The sequence below is a fragment of the Aphis gossypii genome, chromosome 2, assembly GCF_020184175.1.
Source record: "Aphis gossypii isolate Hap1 chromosome 2, ASM2018417v2, whole genome shotgun sequence".
Lineage (NCBI taxonomy): Eukaryota > Metazoa > Arthropoda > Insecta > Hemiptera > Aphididae > Aphis > Aphis gossypii.
This window is the reverse complement of record NC_065531.1, coordinates 52,371,037-52,392,705: the sequence shown is the minus strand read 5'-3', so window position 1 is coordinate 52,392,705 and position 21,669 is coordinate 52,371,037. Positions and strand designations below refer to the sequence as shown.

The following is a 21,669-nucleotide window of genomic DNA, read 5'->3' as shown; positions in this document are numbered from 1 at the left end:
GAATGGGTACATTTTAGCGCATAAAACCATGGATCATTAAATAATAATAATAAACAATTTATTAAATTATTAAGATTTTATTAATAGCTAAGTGACTGTTTGAAAAAAATTTAGTACTAATAAACATGATGTAGGTTTACTACTTAGAAAGTACAAAAATATTATAATAATTCAGCTTAGCTGACAATGCTGTTAAATTACCTTGAATAAGTATTTCAATATGTTTTATCATAATAGGTACAATACACGTTAAAATATTTTTAAGATTATTAAACGATATGGAAATACAATATTAAGCTTTTTTGATGTACAAGTGCTAATCGAAAGTAATAATGTTGGTAAATATATACAAATATGACGAAACGTTTAAAATTATTTCGTTATATGTATTTTTATATAAAGAATAGAGTCGGGACAATCAACCAATATATAATAAAGTGTAAGTGCATTTAAGTCCTTATAATACAAATAGGTCGAATGAATATTACATAACTTAAACCGTTTATTATATTAGTTCATTATTGTGATTTAAGTTTAGGGTGTTTAATATAAAGTTAAGCCACAATTACATATTAAATTTATACATGGTATTACATTTTACAATGCAATAAAATGGAATTGCTTTTCGAGACAATGCTTATGCAATTAATGTAATATTTAAATAATACAATAATACATTTAATAAAACGTTTAGAAACTTACTTTTCTTGTTCGAGTTGAAACGAACCGGAGGACTATTCCGGTAATTGGCGTATGGAATACGTGGGCCAAGAAATTACAAAAACAAGATCGAATAATTATTCACAAATAAACACGATCAGTAGTAATGTGAACATGTTCTAACACTTAAAAATAACAATAGATATTTTTGAATTTAAATCTATATGTTTAACTAAAATATAGTTTAAAGCACTTCTGCGCTAAATTTTAATAAACTAATGTTACAAAGTTGAATTTGTCAAATAATAGCTACTGTCACACTAAGTCATACAGCAATAATTGTGCCAGATGTATTTATTAATATATAAAATTACAGCACTATAAGCTGATGAAAAGCTACGATACTCATGCCAAATGTCCCATCTACAATGGTAATTATTCATTATAGATGTATGATTGTTAAAGACTTACAATAACAATCTTAATAATAATAAAAAAAAATGTTGTACAAACAATATACCTACCGTACCAATAATATTAACAACGAAATTTTTCCAATATCTCAAATTTATATATTATTTTCGTATGAACTTATTATCAAGCTATCAAATCGAACACCAGGCACTCAAAAATAAAAATCAAGGTCAAAACTTAACTGTTTAATTAACATACTATTGATTTATATTAATAATTGTGAACACAATTAATATGCTATACGCATTGTAATTTCAACTATTATTTGGAAAACTAAAAATATATAATGTTTAAGACGACTCTTCTTATAAAAGATATACACATGATAGTTTTCACAAATAGTTTTTCTTTTATCCTGATAAGAATTCTAACCGCATGACATGGCATATAATTTCGCTCGTTTTAGTGGACGTCTCTCGCATGTACGTATTATCCAACTATGGTCACCACAATTGGTTTGTCGAAAGTCTTTTACCACACTTTAAAACTACATTTATAAAACGTGTCTTCGTATGTGTGCGTATGAGAGTGAGTTAAACACACGTGTAGTATGTAGAGAAAGTATGTATCAATGTTTATATAGTGGTTAAAATGCGGGTTTTAGTGAATTTTTTTTTCGACCCCTTTTATCCGACAACACTAAGTGTGAGGAAGACAAATTGAAGTCTGAAATTTGGTTCACTGGGATTAGTTAGCGGGTTGGGCGTGTTCGTGTACTGTATACTAGGGATCACGGTTCGTGCCTCGTAAGTTATAAGTACGGTGAACGTGAGTCATAAAGGAAAGTAAATGAAATGGGGCGAAGAAAAAACTACCTATAAAAATAACTTGGTATTAGTTAAAAGTATATTGAATTATATTGATTTAAATTGTATATATATTAATATATTATATAATATAATATTTTGAACACAATATACGCATAGGTACTGTATACACACTATACATTTGGTATAATCGCTCAGCCTATGTAGATATACCATGTAGGGCGTGACACAAAGACGGAATTACGGGCTTGATGGGTTCATATTATATGTTGTATTATTTTATATTTTTACTTTCCATAAAATTGTATCCTGATGCAAAGATGACGTTCACGGGAAACTCGTAAACTTCAAACCGATTTAATATAACTAGTTTACGTAAATTACGTTGAATGTTCAAACGTGGGTGATATATCAAGTCATTATTGTATTATAATCATACTGTAGCGACTAGATATTTAGAAAAGATCATATTTTAAGCTTATTTACCGTACTTAAAATGTTTCACCGACAAATCAACTGTATATTATTTTTAACTTTCCTTATTTAAACCTTGCATTAAGCTCCGTATAATTTAGGTAATGTAGATTTACTTTCTATTGCGAAGGTCTTAATATAAAATTGAACACTTTAAATTAATTTAAAAATTAAATATTAAACACACACATTGTTTGTATCTATAAGTTATGGACACTACAGTTTATTTTTCTTATGTAATTAGTCAAAAACCATTTAATATTGTAACGATTAAAAATAGAATTTTGTATACTTTTAGTGAATGTATCATTATTAGGTAAAGCTAAATTCTTAAATCATGTGTATAAGTAATTATAGCTATTAACCTAATAATTTAATTAGCTGTCCAAAATTGAAGGTCTAAAAACTGCTTTCACAAATTACGAATACTATTCAAAATAAGACAGTTAAAAAAAAACAACTGTCTCTACCAGGAAAATTGAATATTTGTATAATCGGCACTCCGCAGCGATAAAAAAATATCAGTTTTTATTATCAAATTAAAAACGTGACTGGATCAGTAATAGAAAGCTCTGAAACAATACCACAGTTTCAAATTATATATGTAACTACAATATATTATTATAATTTTTCATTCTACAAATACGTCAAAACATATCCCTTTAAATGCTGTTGACCTTAAAAATTTTATTTTGTAAATCTATATCATGAGAAAATATTATACATAAACATTCAGTTCTATTTTTGTAATATTACAAGTATATTTATTCATCAAATATATTAACATAATCAATATTAATTAAATCAATTATTATTGATCTTCAATAGAAAATAAGAAAATCATAATTTTTTCAAAATATAATAATATTTTATTATAAAATAACAAAATAATGTTTATGATTACTTATATAAACTTTTCTGATGTATTGTGATTTTTATTTATATTTAGATAAAACCATTAATTAATTTATATATATTTTACGAAAAATATTTAAATAAGTTTACATAGGTAATAATATTAACTGTTTTAGTTGTACTCTCACAAGGCAAACCAGTTTAAATCAATTCTTTGCAATGTATATGCGTAAGCCGCATTCCGGTTATAACGGTACACGTTCAATAACCCGAGTTCCAAATACCAATATTTAATAACACAGTATCTGACAATCGATATATTTCTTATATTCTAATATCATTATAAAATTAAATTAAAGTTATCTAATTTTATTTATAATATAAACTTTAGAATTATGATTTATAAAATATATGGTTTTTTGTTTTTTTAGAAATGCTATTTTGTACCATAATTTATTTCAAATAGAAGATGAATAGTATAAAAATATGATAGGCATTATAAACACGATTTAATAATTTGTTTAAATTATAATTTATAGTAACTTAATCAATTTGTCTTCTATGTGTCATACGTATTGTATTTAAATTGAATATGAATATGAAACTGGTTTTGAAGTGACTACAAAATTAAAATCAAAAATGTGATTATAATGTTATTTTATTTTTTCGAAACGCTATCTTTACCTATGCATTATTTCCATATACCTATTACAGTTGGTTTTGAACACTTAATTATTGCAAAGCCATGACTAGGTTACTATTTTGTAAGATGCATCTCAAGAAACTGTTAACCAAGTTATTGGAGTAGGACGGTGTACATCGAATTGTTTACAGACTTCAGTACTGCTTAGCATTCAAATAATACACTAGCACAGTAACACAGTTACACGTATATAATATATTCTATTATTTACGAATTACAAATAGCTAGTATACATTAGGTTTTTTAGCAGATAATATATACTTTCTAGATTATCAATTTATTAGAGATACTAAAAATCATAATGCTCGTAACTAAAGTTATCGAATAATATAAATCAATGTAAGTCAATAATTATTAAGATTATTATAAATTTTTATTTTTCAATATTTAAAGTAGAATACATAATATAATATACAGCATATCCAAGTCTTACATTACAAATATATAAAAATAATTAATTTAGTAACTTATAGTTTATAGTTACAAACAATTAAATAATATCATATAACATATAAAAATGTGTAAAATTTAAAGCAATGGTATTATCCTTATATTTTATTAATAGTTGTATAGAAAATTGTTCTATACAAAAAATAAAAATTATTTTTAATAATATATTGTATTGTATTTCATTATGTTTACAATATTGCAGTCTTAAATCAGAAATGCTATCGAGAAACTACAGTATAGAATTATATTACTCATAAATTGTGATAAGATGTTCAATGTATAGTTTTTTTCTAAAAGCGTATTAAAAACGACATGTATTCAATATTTATTTTCAGATTCATCGTATAAAATTCACTACCGGTATTCAAAATGTATTCTTACAGACGTTTTTATAGTACTCTGCTGTTTTAGTAATTTAAAAAAATATCTATATACTATATATTATATTACTAAAATCGTTTGATATCGTTGATTTAAAAATACATCATTATTTCTATCTATAAGAACAGTACAGTTTATTATTCTTATGTAACTAATCAAAAAGCATTTAAGAAGTACGACAAGGATTAAAAACAGATTGTGTATACTTTTAGTAAAATATATTATTATGAGATAAAGCTAAATTATTAAATTAATTAATAACTAACGCAATTATTTTATCATCAATATTGTAATTATTATTATATCTTTAATAAAATTAAGTAGGTAGGTATTATGTATTAATTGATTTTATAAAGTGTCTATATTAATTATCTATTTAACCAGGAAAATTTCTTATGCATTTAACTTAATATAAAACAGATACATTAGATATTAACAATAATAATTTGCACAAACACTTTATTCGTAGTCGAACTTTTTGAGATAAAATTCTATTAATATTTCCAAATGTCAAATTTATTATAAATGTGTTTCTTAATACTTGTGTAATATTGGAAGGCACTAAGCATATCAGTTATTATACGAGAGAAATACCAACACGATTATTAAATTAACAAGATTATATTATTAACATTGATTATTGACATTGGCAATAGTTGTTTGGCGAATTGGAAGTTTGGATAATCAAAATACCGGTAAAATGACCGTGATTATAATAATATATATTTTAATGCACCGAATAGATTGATAATAAAATTAATAGGTATACCTACCACGTGCGGATAACATCATATATTACGATACTTTCTCTTAGACTCCTACTAACTCTTGTAGAGACGCACACGCACATGGTAGGATGTGTTATATAGCTTATATAGTTATATATAACAATATACGTAGGTATATAGTTATAACACAACACGTGTGTGTGCGCTGTACGTGTTCACGAACGAGCGAAATGGATCCTTGGGATTTGCACCGATTTACTTCAAGGTTAGCGTTATGTCTATGTTTTTGTTTCGAAATTATAATAATAAATAACGACGACGACGAAGACGTACGTCATAATGGTGTATGTCCATTGACCGGACGTGCGATATGGGTCATATTTTGACAATCAATATCGTGTTGGACACACCACATTCATGTAAATATGGTTTGTAAATTGTAAATATGGTTAAGGAACGATATTGATTTCAAGTGACTTTAGCCAATTTTTCTACGAAATATTAGTATTCTGCCACGATTCGACTCGTATTTTATGTTTTATTATATAATTTACATTATTTAATACAAATGAGGAGAAACATTCTATACACGTGAAACACAATAGTACAATTATTATACACGTCATACTATATAATATCATTATGATATCGTATTATATTAGTATACACGTGTGTTTAGGAATTTAAAACGCTATTCAGTTTTTTGATCTAAATGTTGAAATTTAATATTTAACAGAAAGTACATGAATTAAGTTCGAATTTATATTTTTCTTTCGATCGTTTTTATCCTCCAAGAGAAAATTCACAATTTATTCGTAAATATAGATAATTATTAAATTTATAAGTTATTTTATAGGTATACAGTATGTAAATTGACGCGTAAGTCCGAAATCTTAGCACTATTTGCCTCATACGGTGAGCTAGTATATTGCCTAAGTATTTCTGACCCATCGGGAAATGACAAGAAATTATTTCGGTAAAATTGACTCGATTAATGTAGTCATGTTCAATCATTGATAGAAATGTGGAAATAATTGTGTCATTTTTCTTTCTTTCTTTTTTTTTTTTTTTTTTGGTGAATTTGTTATAAAGGTTTTTTTCTGTCATTATTGTCCCCGAATTGCTAAGACCAACATTTCATATATAGCTACGATCAATATGTGTGAAAAGTGATTCGGGTAGAACGTACAAATATGCACAATATTTTACTCTACATTTTCACTTGTCCATACGTGTAATGGAATACAAGTCATCCATATTATTATATCAGTATTATCTTAGTAATATAAGTGTTACTATAGCAGCAGCTTATTCATGAAAAAAAATATATAATAAAATATCTGGTCGGATAATGTTTAGTGTTTATCACACAGTTTAATTATTAATTATTATGTATGTCAAGTTTGTGTAGTATATGTATTTACTAAATTGATTGATTAAAAAAAAATACTAGTATCAACAGTTTTAAAAAATATAAAATTAAAATTATAATAGGACAATATTGTGTAAAACAAAAATAAATTCTGCAAACAACAGTTTTTTGGCTGTAATATAATTAATAGTTATTAATAGTTTTTTTTCATAAGTAAAACGTATATTATAAAAATGTATATTTACTTTTTGGGTATTTATGCTAATAAATGAATAAAAAATAAAATAGGTACTTATGTCTGGTTGCATAAACATTCACTTAACAATTAATGAGTCAATATCCAACCAATGGTCACTTAAATATGATTTAGTAGAAGCTTATGATTGGTCTGTTACATTTTGGTGAACCATTAAATTAATACATTTTTAATGCGGCACGGTATGAGTTTTGTAAACCAATTAAAATTATACATCCACCAAAATAATGAAGGTAATAATGGATTTGAATCTATATAAGGATTGGAGACTAAATATTTTCACTGATATTCTCATTATTTATTAATATTCAAAATTATTTTATTCTTTTTAATTACATTGAATTCATAAAATGACTAGTGTAATCAAACATGCACGAAGAAAGTATCTAGGAAAATTATTCTTTGGTAATTATATAAAAAATAAAAATCATTATCATAAATTATAACTCATATTATGTACTTTTAAGTCTAAACTAATGATTATATTATAATATTTTTAATTTAAAAATATTGTGGTGGTTTGATTTTTAACTAAGAATAAGTATTAAGTATGTAAATAATATATTACAGTTTTACAAAGTAAAAATTAATTTATGTGTGTAATAATTATTTATTTTACTCTCATTTTATATGAAACGATTTTCGAAATTTGTGTAAATAACCACCTTAATTCATTACAGTAAAATATATTATACAAGCCAGAAAATATTTGCACTATATAAGCAAAGAATACACATTTATGTATAAATATATAATATACTAATATTATTGATTTGATACGTACACTCGAGATAAAATATCTGTACATTTTTAACATATTTTAAGTTATTTGCATTGTTGAAAAGCATTTTCTTCATACAATAGTTCAAATATTATGTTATCGAGCAAAGGTTTGATTTATGTGTTGCTATGAAATTCGTAATTATTTATGAGGAAAATTACTTATAATGACAATTTTGTAACTTAAACTGAACCATTAAGCAGATAATGTTAGTTATACAATTATCATAATTTAAAACTACATCATGTTAATTGTTTAATATCATTATTCAAATAATTTTAATAGTTATTAACTTATAAATGTTTATACTATTAATTAGTAGGGTTTAACAACCATTACATTATATTATAGTATAATATGTATTTACCCAGTTAATGGATTTTATGATAAATTTTGATTTTTAAAAACTTGAAATGAAAAACGTAAATGATTAAAACATTAATACAGCTTTCACCCAAGGTGTATTCTAATGATTTGTATTTCTTTTTCCCTTTTTCTCCCCCTCGCCCCATCTGTAAATATTTGTATGTCATTTCTGTATTTCTCTGCCCCCTCTCACCTTCCATGTATATCACTCTCTCTCTCTCTTTACCCGTTAAATTGTCAAACATACATATTTTGGAATGCATGAATATAATATGGATGCCCATTCACTTTCTCCGATGTCTAATCGAACACTTCTGATCCTAATTATTATTAATCGTAGAATAGATGGATGGTCATTTACACACTTACACATTAACGTAGGGCCACCTACGCAATTGGTTAATTGCGTCACACAAAACTATTAAAGTTTTAATTGTATAAATTAAAACTAAAAATTTTGTATTATTTGAATTTAAAAGCTATTAATACAGTTTTTTTAAACAAAGTATGCATTTATCTAACTACATTTTCATGGTATCGTAGTTTTTATAGTTTCCTATAAACATATTATTTAATGGTAAGGCTTATTATTTTTAACATTCATGGGTTCAAGAATAAATCGAATAATCCTTAGATTCTACCTGTTCATGTATATAACTATATACAAATAATATAAATCTTTATGTTGTATGTAGTAATATTTTACACACTTCTAACGGAATTTTTACGATTGTTATTGGATACGTGTTAGTAACTTTCTATAAAATATGTATTATAAGTTATAACTATTCGATTACTATGATCTAATGATAATAGTAATATACATTTTAGTAAAATAAACAATATTATTAAACTAAAATAATAATAACAATCAACAAATAAATTTGTAGGATCAATTTTTTACCTACATTATTTAAACTAGGATATATTTGATATGTCTGATATGAACCACATCATTATCATATTAAACATAGGTATTATAAAACTATCATCACAAATTATATAATATTATCTATGAACTGTTTTAAATTATAACTGGTAATTTAAAGATTTAAATAAATTAAATCAATTTTAAGGGAATATAGTACCTACGATGAATAAATTGTATTTATTAGGTACTATTTGTAACTATTGACTTAGGTTATATTGATTAAACAACTAGTCTAATTAGTATTCAACAGTAAAATATTTAATTAATGTAACTTGATTTGCATTTTTTATTTATTTTTTTTTGTTTTATTTTTTATTTTTATACATATTTCACGGAAGTTAGGTACTTCTGAACCGTTTTAAAACCAGTGGACTAATTAGATATAATCAGAAAATATTTATAATGATGAAATTATCGTTTGTAAGTAGGTACGTCGTGCTACTTTCTATGTATAAAAGCATATAGGTACCATATACGAGTAAATAATCTATTACTTACTAAGTAACTATATATTCTACGCACATATATTTTACATTAGTTTTATTGACATTCTTGTACATATTTAACGAATTCATAGTATGTCATAATATCTATTCTACGTACGTTTAAGTACCTATATATTTTTTTTATAGAATTTCAATATAATTTATTTTTTATTATACTAAACTTGATTGAAACATTTTAGATTGTTATACAATTTTATAATTTTAGTGCTTCAAGTCAAATTTGATTGTAATTACTAGTTGTTTTTTCTAACCCTTAAAGTAAGTTACTAGAGTTAATTACTCATCATTAAAAACACATAAAATTAACAAAAATAAAAATAAATTAGAAAACTAAATAAATATAGGTATGTGTTCCAATGTATTATTTATTTTATTACCTGAAAATATAATAAATATATTAGCCATAAATTCTCTTATCACATATTATGTTTTCCAACAAAATTGAATTTATCAATCACGAATATTAAAAGTTGTTGTAATATGTAAAACTATTTTATATTTTAGTGATATATATTATTGGGTTTTCAGTAAATAAAATATTTTTGAACATTTGACTTGTTCACGATGTTCACAAATCTATGACAGTTTTATAATACTATTCACATTTAAACATTTTAGATAATACAATACAAAAGATAATCACTAGTGACTATATAAAACTTTGCATGTACATACCATTACAAAATCATTGAAACAGTAAATATTGTGATATTAACAACGACACAGCAGAAAGCACTTACTCCGTTAACTGTAATGGGTTGCTTATTCTTCACGTTACATACATTAAATGTGAACTGTATACTATGCATTTTCACATGAATTGTATTGTCGACCTTTAAATCTAAACTGATAACAATTTTGTAAACCTAGATTCTTTAAACTTTTTAAAGATATTCAGAGCTGGTCTTGAAATCACAATATATACGACCACATAACGAAAAGAGATTTAAGAGTAATAGTTGGTTTATACATTATGATTGTAACGAAAATTCAGAAACAATCAATCATTTTGTTTGTCGACGTATAATATATTTTCTCAACATATACAATTCCATTTAATCAATTCAAAAACCAAGTTATGTGAATTTTTATAAGTATTTTTTCTTTTTCTTTTATTAATGAGAGCTGTAAGAAAATCAAAAATCGAAACTAGGCAAACAATTATAAAACTTTGGTATAATAGGTGATATTTCGTATTATAAATCACTTTGGCAAGCTATATTCTTGGAACGCTCTTAATGATATTATATGTTGTAACTTACGTGTCTTTTTATATTTTTTATTTATTTATTTTTTTAAATGCAAAAAGTAATAAAACTAAAAAATAATTGAAATAATTAAATTGTTTTTTTAAGAAAAACGATAATTTTATTTTATATAAATGGGAAAAATCTTGTTAGGAACTAGTTGATAACGCATGAACGGCTTATGAAAATGTTTCTATAGGAGTTTCAACTTATTAATCACATTTTGTAGTAAAATAAAAAAAATATTTCAAGATTATATCTTTATTATAGTATTATTAATTTGAATACCATATTTGTATTAAATGACAAATTTAATAAAAAAATTCATGAAATAATTTTTAATAAGAAATAATAAATCTGTTACAGATTATCAATTTATCAACGGATATATGAATACGTTATCTATAAGCTTTATTAATATAATATTATTTTAAAAGCTTTTATCCGTCTAATTAAATTTAAACTATAAAATAATCATAATTATATATTTAGTATTGTAAGACAAATATAAAATAATTTTTGATCGACAATTATTATTAATATACACAATGATCCCAATTCTTTAGAATGAAAACTAAACACAATTAAGTATAATTACACCTAATAAAATTATTTATTATTGTTGTTGACTGGAATTATTTTATTAGTTGAAAATTGCTGTGTGTTGATATGTTTTCTATAAGACAATTTAAACAAATGATATTTCAACTTACAAATCATGGGTTTCAAAACTTTCAATTTAAACCAGTTCGTGTTTTAAAATGTATATGTATGTGAAAAATGTATGATTATTAATATTATGTTTATATACGTACAATATTGTACATACATATGTATTTATATTACTTATATTTTATGCCGTACGTTTTTTAATTTATATTTGAAGTAGTTTCCAAAAACAGAACGATATGGTAGAGTTTAAATAATATATAGAGCATTGTAAATTAATGCTGTAATAACGTTTCATATAGGCCACTGCTATATAAAATAACAATCAGTTATAATTCAGTCATCTCCCACTGTGCTTTTGCTGCGTTAGGTACGGTCATATACTCATATACGACATTAAATCTGTGGTGTATAAATCGTGTTTTATAAACAAATCTCAATTGTTTATATTTTTATGTAAACGAATATATGATATACCGACGGTTCCGCCTTTCACAATTTACTAATAAGCTTTTAACACTTTTTCATCATTACACACAGGAAAGTTCTACGTGATAGAGCGTTTTAGTATATGTATAACACGAATATTATTATAATTACGAATATTATTATCACAGCATGTTAGTAAACGACAAATCTGCGTACTCTACATTTATCATTACCCCACAGTTGTACATCGCTGCGACTGCCTATATAACTATAATCGACAAAACTTTCAGGTCCTTAAGTTTAATTAATGTATTAGGGCTGCAAAGTGGTTATTAATTGTCCCTCGCATAAGTCGTGTATCTATAGGTATAATATACCTGGTATATCTATATTTTATACGCGCATTGATGATTTCGGCGCAAAATGGTATTCACCGGAAAAACGTTGAATGGGTAGTATTTATGTAAAAAGAACGACCCTCGATATTGATAATCATCCAAGTTGACTGAACGTGCCCACAATAAGTCACAACAGCTATCGAATACCCGGATCAATACGATGTATTATATGTTCACACTCCAACTCTCACATTCCACAAAATGTAATACGTACATATTTTATATCTACGTTTTATTTTCTTATTTCCATCGACCTCTATGCGCATTCTTTTCGTGAAAAATAAAACGTGTATTTGTATAATATTATACAATATGCATTTAGTATAAACGTAACAGGTAAGTATCATGAGTTTTAATTGGTCCAAAATGTACTATACATATTTAAATTGCTTACATTTTGGTATGAATATATATATAATATATATATATTTTTAATTAAGACTTGGATTTGTCAATTTTAATAAGTTATAACTTAGAGAAAGATAATACAAATCACTTTAATTTTTAAACGTTTTATTTTGAGATAAAATATGTTGTTGAGACCTGAAGTATAAAGCCTCGTGATTATTGAACAAATATGATTTTCATCAATTTGTTAAAATTATAATAGTAATATTTTTAAATATATAGTATTGGATTTATGAAATTAAAAATTTTACCATTAATTTAAACCATTCAATTTGAATTCTTGTAAAGTTGGAAATTTAACCTATACACGAGTGAATTAATCACTATTTTCCTATTCTGCCTATTTATAATTTATTTAATTTTATTCATCATTCATCGATTAAAAGTCACAAAAATTGCCATTACCTCTAAGAAAAATTTTACTAAACATAGATCCTTCTATTTTTAGATAAGAGAACGTGTACCTGAAAAGCTCACGCTCTATTGCCCATGATATGAAAGCGTGTCAGTAACCATAGTTTTTTCAATAGGATGTGTGTCGCACACTATAAAAGTAAAATATGATATATATTGTCTGAGGACTGAGATGCTAAACGGACATTATATTATGTATACCGAAATTACTTAAGATGTACCTAATTTACTGACATAAACACGATTTTCATACAAAGAAATCGTGAAGTTTTTGACGCAGTCCTGTATCCTATAATAATTAATAATTCCATCCTATTATAGTGTTATAACTGCATAAAGACAGATACATAATGCATAGATCTATGCTATAAAGTGTTTTTGGTTTGTTTGTTTAATCTTTATGTATATGCTGTAGAAGCAGAAGTGACCATCGTTAAACAACTCTGAGTAATTTATTACAAACCTATTTTAGTTATACACTTATGACCAGTACGGCCAGTGTGACTAGAACAAAATATTATTGCCGATAACATCTCTACAGGTGCGGACAGAATACCGGTAAAATAAGGCCAAAGTCGACTGTTACCACGTGAGTAGGTATATTTTAAAAGAAAACTTATTTAAATTTGATGAATCAAAAATATTTTTCACACTAACGGAATAACTATACTAAATTTTATAGTTGTGACATTTTGGGTTATTCATTACACTTTTTAATTATAATATTATAATATAAAATAATATTCATATAGTAATATTATCACAAGATTAAAAACTTTTTTTCTCATATTTTATAAAACAGATTTCTTGTTCCTTCTCGTTTATCTTTCTATTGCCCACGTTGATTAGCTTTCTAATATAATTATACGGCAAAAACCAGTAATACATTATGTTTCCATATACTTGGTTAATTTTCTCTAATATTCTCAGAAATAATCTGTTTTAAAACATCAAAACGACATTAGTGACGATTATAGTATTTTTATTTATTTTTTTTTTTGTATTTACAAAGCATAAATTATTAAATATTATAATTTTTTTTTGTATAAATGAGCTTGAATTATGAAGGTATATTATAGATATTATAACATTAAAAATACACAACAGAATACAAGATTTTTTTTTAAAAAAATACTGATGCACTTTTTATAATACCGTTACATCGTAGTAAAATACTATTTGATAACAGCTTCCTATAAAAATTACAGTTGAATTTCTTTTTTTATAGAATAAACAAATTAAGTTAAAATAAAAATTATGATTTATTTATAAAACCAGTTAAATCTAGTAGGCTTGGTAAAATTTCATAAATGTTTAAATATAAATAATAAATAATTATCAGTGCAAATTGTAAAATATATTTTTCTAAAGCTATAATAATTGTAGATTCCTGTTATTTTTTCAATTTGTTTGACCCTGATAAAAGACAAATGAAATGTTCAAACTAAAGTTATTAAATAGATTTCTATGTGCAATAAAATGTACGTTTTATATGTATAATATATTATAATGTATTATTATAATTGTATAAGTAAAATTATAACCCGAAAATATAATTAGGTATAATTAAAAAACTGACACAGCTATATAGCATGAAGATGGTAACAAATAGATGTGTATATAAACTAATAATATTATACACTTTAAAATATTTAACATTTAAAAATTATATACTAAATATCTTTAGAATATAGGTATTAGTCCACTAGTACCTACTTATGTGTCTGTATTAATTTTTTCATATAACTGTGATGCTCTATTGGCAAAATTTAAAATTATTTTTTAGAATAATACGTATTCATCATATTATATTTCCGTATAAAATTTATATTAACAAACATAAAAACAATTCATAAAAACTGACAGAAAATCGACATTTTATTTTTAAACTATTTTTTGCGTATAAAAAAAAAGATATATGAATATATATATATTATGTTTTATTATAAAATGTTCAATTTTAAATCATATAATTATATCAACAATATTTTTTAAAGATAAGCTACACCATTATTGACTATTTTACCAAGCAATATTTTGCTAAGTTAAAATTTTTTAAAAATTTAAAGATTTTTCAGTTAACGATGTATTGCTGCATTTTAATATGATCAACTTAGTTGACCTATATTTTGAGTTAAACAGGTGAAAAAAAAACTGGTCTAAATAGGATAGTTGATAGTCTGCATTTTGTATATGTGACGCGCTTGTTGAACTGTAGTGAGCGAACCAGTTTTCAATTTACAGTTTGACCAGATAAAAATGTATACAAATTATCAGGTAAATGTAATATTATAAAATAAAAAAAATAATAAAATAATCAGTATAATTTTTTTATCTGTGAAACTAAAATAATAGTACAAGTATTTATAATATGTAAAATATATTAAATATTATGTATATTACATAATTAATATTATAAATTGTTTTGAAAGCCTAAATTATTAAATAAACTTAAAAATGAAATATTGTTTTTATAAGATATTGTATATATTATTGAAATAAAATAATTACTTTATTTTAATTTATTTTAGCATACGCATTTCTTATGTCGTAAAAGAGATTTACTCGATTTTGAAATATATCCACCAATGATGGTACATATTTTTCTCCGTATTTTTTAAGTATTTATAGGTGATAAATGACAAACTATTTATATTTTTAATATAATAGGTATCTCAAAATCCTTAGGGATTTATTTTCAGATAATTTGATACTCGCTATCTGGCCAAATAATATTGATATTTTATTTTATTATAATTACATTCAAACATATGATCAATACTATAATTAAGTTAATCTAAAACGGATATTTGAGTAAGTGCGCACTTCACCATACGAAAGTTATCTACATCAAGTTACAATTCCATTCAGCTTATATTATAATTTATATATTCGCTATACTTAAAAGTTTAAAACCTATTGATTAGTTTCAGTGTCTGTTATTATAAGTTACTAAATAAAATGAAACATTTTTTCACCAAGTTTTATTATATCAATTATTCAAAAAAAATATTGTATATTTTTGTCCTTAATTAAAAATTAGAATAAAGTATAAATTAATATAACTATACAAGCCATAATAATCATTAAAATTCAATTCACAAAAATGTTCGAAGTATACTCATAAAATGTAAATGTTATTGTTTAAATATTTATATATTTAATGACATGCTTGAGAAAATTTAAATTTATGGTTGTATTCTTAAAATGTGTATTATTATATCATTGAATATCAAGTATAAAATATGTGCTTATTAAGTAATGCTTATTACATCTGATGTAACTATAATATTGTACGGTATGCATTCCTTCAACAGAAATGTTATTATACGATATTACGATGTGAGACGTGCATTCAAACAATTATTTTACTCGACATATTGATATAGGTACTAGTAAGATTACAAATCAAACATAAATAAAACACATGGCATAATTCGTATGACATTTCTTTGACACATATTATAAATATTAAAAATAGTTTTAAATTATAACAAATATTTATAAAATAAGTAAGTTTCTAAGAACAAGACTATAAAAAGACTCAGCGCTGGATAAACAAGGTATTTGCTTACCAAGTTTTCAGATGCCTAACGTTGAATTACAACTACAGCTACTACGCGGTTTAATAGTTCGGTTAAAAAATTTTCTATTAATTTTTGTACTAATTTATTACTATCGTAAAAACAATTATAATATACGACAAAACACTCATAACCAGTCTATATATTGAGAAATCCCCGAGATTTCATCGGTAGTTTGCAGGTACAATTCGGTACTGTAGGTACATAATAGGTATATAATTAATTTACTATTGATAACACGCACAAATTCATAGGTTTATTTTGTAAAAAATAGTAAATAATTTAAAATAAATACAAGGAAAACCATATTATAAATAATATTATAGGACATAACACGAATAGTGTGAAAGTTTTTATATTATTTATCATATTTTTAAACGGGACTTTTTTTCATGTAAAAAATAGAATAAAATAACGAATAACCTGGTCAAAACAGTACTAATTTAGGGATAAAATTACTTGATATTTATAAAAAAAATAAGTTTAGAATAAATTACCATGTGAATATAAATTTCATAATATCAATTACTAAGATTATAACATAGTATATAAATACACTCTTTTATTATTCTTTATGCTCAGGTTAAAAGAGATAATATAAAATTGTAAATTTATCAAAAGTATACCTACCTACATTAAAAATACAATAAATACTAATTACAAATAAGTTAATTTATTTATTATATCTTATAATATGAAATATTAATTTTTAAATATAAAATTATTTATTTATGCTTATTAATTGTTCGTAGTTAAAATATCTAAGTGAAAAGTACTATTTTGTTTTTGTTAATTGTTAAAAGAAATTTATTACAGTTCAACCAATATTTAGACCAATAATATTTTACGACATGATTTGTGTATTATTCTTCAATCGCATTAGCACATAGTATACTAGTATTCAAGTTTCGAATAAGTAATTATTTTAGACACGCATTCAAATTATTATTATTATTATTTATCTTGAGATATGAAATATGAATACGAGTACTTCAAATATTTATTATACATAAATAATAATTGTTGTTTTCAAAGGGTCTATAGCAATGGTTCATTATATCACATAAATGAGTATTTTTATATATACCTACATATAAAATAAACTAACTTAGTCTCTCGTACTAATTATACTGCAAGTCAAGATTAGCTCGACAAAAACAAAGGCGATCATTACATCCAGGTCAGTTAATTCTTAGCAGGTACGCCACAAACACTGAATTTTTGAAGAAAAAAAAGCCTTGCCATTTTATTTTTTTACTTAGACATAAAAACTAACTGCACTAACTTGCTATGATGGTCAAAATAATTTTGAAATTTCATGTGTTTCAATTCACTTGTAAATAGACAAATTTTTAGGTGTATTTTTTTTTTTTTTTTACGTACACAATAAGCCGACAACCCGATAGTTAAACTATCCAAAAAAAGGTATTCAACATTATAGTTATGCCTGAATTTATCGTCATGATCAAAATATAATTCTACATGACTAGATTTTGTCAAAAATCAGTAGAGATGTTCGATTAAAATACTTTCACAATATTGGAAATCGTCTACGATATTATTTATCAATAGTAGCTTCAATATTATTAGGTTTGGTGATCATGTCGTGCATAGAGAGCACGTGATTCGGACATGCCCATCAACGGTTTTATTGCTTGTCGTGTGTCTATTTGTACTTTTATATGATTCTATTCAATTCGTTTTCAGTAGGTACCTATCTACTATTGTCGATTATAAGATTATTGTGTTAACTATTATTATTTAAATGTCTATTGTAAGAAATCAGTAGGTACTTGGTGTGCAAGAATCCTTGAAAACTGAAACAATATTTTCACGAATCTCCTAGACAACACCCTTCTGCTTATCGTAATTTTATAACAAGTGTCGAACTAGTTTTACGTTTGGCCGACTCTTCGAAACATTTATATCTGAGATCTATAGAACTTTGGTTTCTAATAATTTATTACGATCATTCATAATGTGCAATACATATAAATCGATTCGCAGTGAATAAAAGTCCGAACAATAGATTTTGATTTCGGCGGTTCCCTCGGGCAATAAGTACGGCAATACGCACGTGTAGGTAATAAAGGACAGCTATTATTTATCGGGGACATCAAACGGTAGTCGTTTTACCATTTCTCAAATCAATTGTTTTGAACACCATGGCTATTAAATACGTAATATGAATTGTTAAGATACCCTATTGAAAGTAAAAATAAAAGAAGCGATAAGAATTAATCCCACTTTGTTTACAAAAATTGTATAGAAAACCAATACACACATATATATATATATATATTATTAAAATATAGAGGTACATTTAAATAACTTTAATACCTATAAGTAAAGTCTAAAATAATTATACATTAAAATACCTATTATGCCTATATTAGAAGATTTAAATAAAAGTATACGAAAAGAATCAGAATATTATATTTCAAAATCTCCACAGTATTATAATATATAGATTAAACAATGTATTTAATATTTTAATGTGTTTAAGTATAATAATTAATAAGCTATAAATTATAGAAATATTAAAATATAGTATTAATTAAAATAGTAAAATTATCTGCTTTATTTTTAAACAATCTTTTTAGTTATAAAAAATTAAAAATAACTGTATAAGCTTTTGTATACTCAATCAATTTATAAATAACAACTACTCTATTTAAAATTAATATAATATCACAACGTCAGTGATATTACAACGCATTTTGTAATTTTCACTCAACAAGGTAGTACTATTTTTTTATTTAAATTAATTAACATCTTAATTTACTGTGTTATCATCATTACCCAACATTTTGGTTTTTATGTTAATAAACACGAAATATTGGCTAAAATAGTTAACTATATAACACTTAAATTATTAAAATTATATAGTCTTTCAAAATATACTCCTAACATGGTACATTAATATTTATTAGTTACAAATATATATATTAAGGTATACTTTAAACAAATATTGAAGTGTAAATATAATTTATTTCTTTTTCTTATTTACGAATACATAAATGAGTCATGTCATAAGACAGTATTATCGTATAATAATACTCAATAATTAGAAAATTTGTTATAAATTATAAATTTATAATCATTTAATTATTTTTATAGATATTTATTTCTGTATTTTATTGTAAATACAAATACAATCAGCATTGAGAAATAAATTAGCAAAATATAATATTATTAATTAACCTAATTACCTATCGACCGTTATTTAATAATCATTAATTGTATTTAACATAAATAATTACAATTATTCTTTGTTATTTTTAAATAAATTTAAATATGTTAAATAATACCTAATATATAGATATTAAGTTCTAGTTATACGGTCTAGGTATACGATCTGCACTAGTTAATTAAAAAAAAAAAAATATGTTTAAAATATGTGTTTTATCTTAATGGAAATGTATTTTCTATACAAACTTTTACTAACCAGAAAAATGTATAACTAAATTGAATCCAATATTGCACTTCGAAAATATTTATTCTTAATATAATATTTTGAAATAATGATACTTTTTTATTTAATAACATTTAAATTGTATTAAAAAAGAAAAGTTAATGCTGGTTATAAAATATTACAGTTAATGAGTTACTATTTATACAAATCATCCAGAATAATTTATGGTGACCGCAAATTTTTTCTTTCTTATAGATATCGTGTGCTTTGTTATTTTTTTTTTTTATTTTACTTATTTAATATTACTTGAATATTATTCAATTACACAAACATAAAAATATATTTTTTTTTTTTTTTTTTTGTTATATTAAATCAGTTTAATATTTGCTATTATATTACGAAATATCCAATTTTTCTAATCAATCATTAAAAAAAAAAAAAAAAATCAAAAATATGCATATAATGTCTTAATTCAATTAATGTTATAAGACGTTTTTACAAATATTATTATGTTCATTAAAATCAAATAAAAATACTAAATTTAATACAGAGGTTAAGTGTTAATGAGTATTTTATTTTATTTTCGATGAACCCTACAGCGCAGGATATATTTGTGTGGTGTAACTTTAAAACCTAAGATCATCAATTACTCATTAAATTAAAAATTATTTTTGAAACCATACTCATTGCTATTCGTTTAAAAACTATCGACTGTTGATGGTTGTAACAAGTCATATTCGTAAGGAATGACAATAATATTATTAGATGGTGAAAAACTTACCCATGAGCAGGAGGAAAACGAACGGCAAAATCCTCATGGTTATGATGTCTGATTGGTCTAGTCTATAAATCCTGTGATCGCACCAACAAAAATAGATCACTAAACAAAAAACGAAAATCTCATTCAAAACTAGAAACGAAAACCGTATACGAGAAAACAAATTTCAAAGCGGATGTCGTGAACGCGGCGATTGACATTCGAACGGTAACAGTTCCTTTAGTTTACGAGCTATTCGGACGCGGCACACACCACTGACCCACACGCGCACACACGGGTCGCGTAAAAACACGGAGGAGATCCGTCGAGATTCAAAGTTAGCATTCGACAGTCGAAGACCGGCTCTCGGGTCAGTGCAGTCTGTTCCAACCGGTAATTATTACCGTATGCTACGGCGGTGGCAATAATATGACACAGAGCGTCCTTTCACCGCTGCACCGCGTGTAGTACCTACGTATTAATATTATATTATAAGACATAGGTAGGTGAGTTTGGTTTTTATTATTAGTAAGCGTCGTTTTATTTTTTTTTTTTATCAGCGAATAGCGATGAGAATTTAATGTCGAACGAATACGGTTTCGGACGATAGGATTTTGATTGAGGGTTATATCTTAAAATTGAAA

At 24.5% G+C, this 21,669-nt stretch overlaps 1 protein-coding gene across 1 annotated transcript in view; it reads right to left on the bottom strand.

Annotated features, from left to right (window-relative positions):
• LOC114121801 (bromodomain-containing protein DDB_G0280777-like) overlaps positions 1-21,406 on the bottom strand; it is a 48,930-nt gene extending 27,524 nt beyond the window's left edge. Inside the window, exon 1 of the mRNA XM_027984273.2 lies at positions 21,050-21,406. Within this exon, the coding sequence (XP_027840074.2) occupies positions 21,050-21,086 (37 nt within the window). The 5' untranslated portion in view covers positions 21,087-21,406. The remainder of the gene's footprint in view (positions 1-21,049) is intronic.
• Between the last annotated feature and the right edge of the window lie 263 nt (positions 21,407-21,669).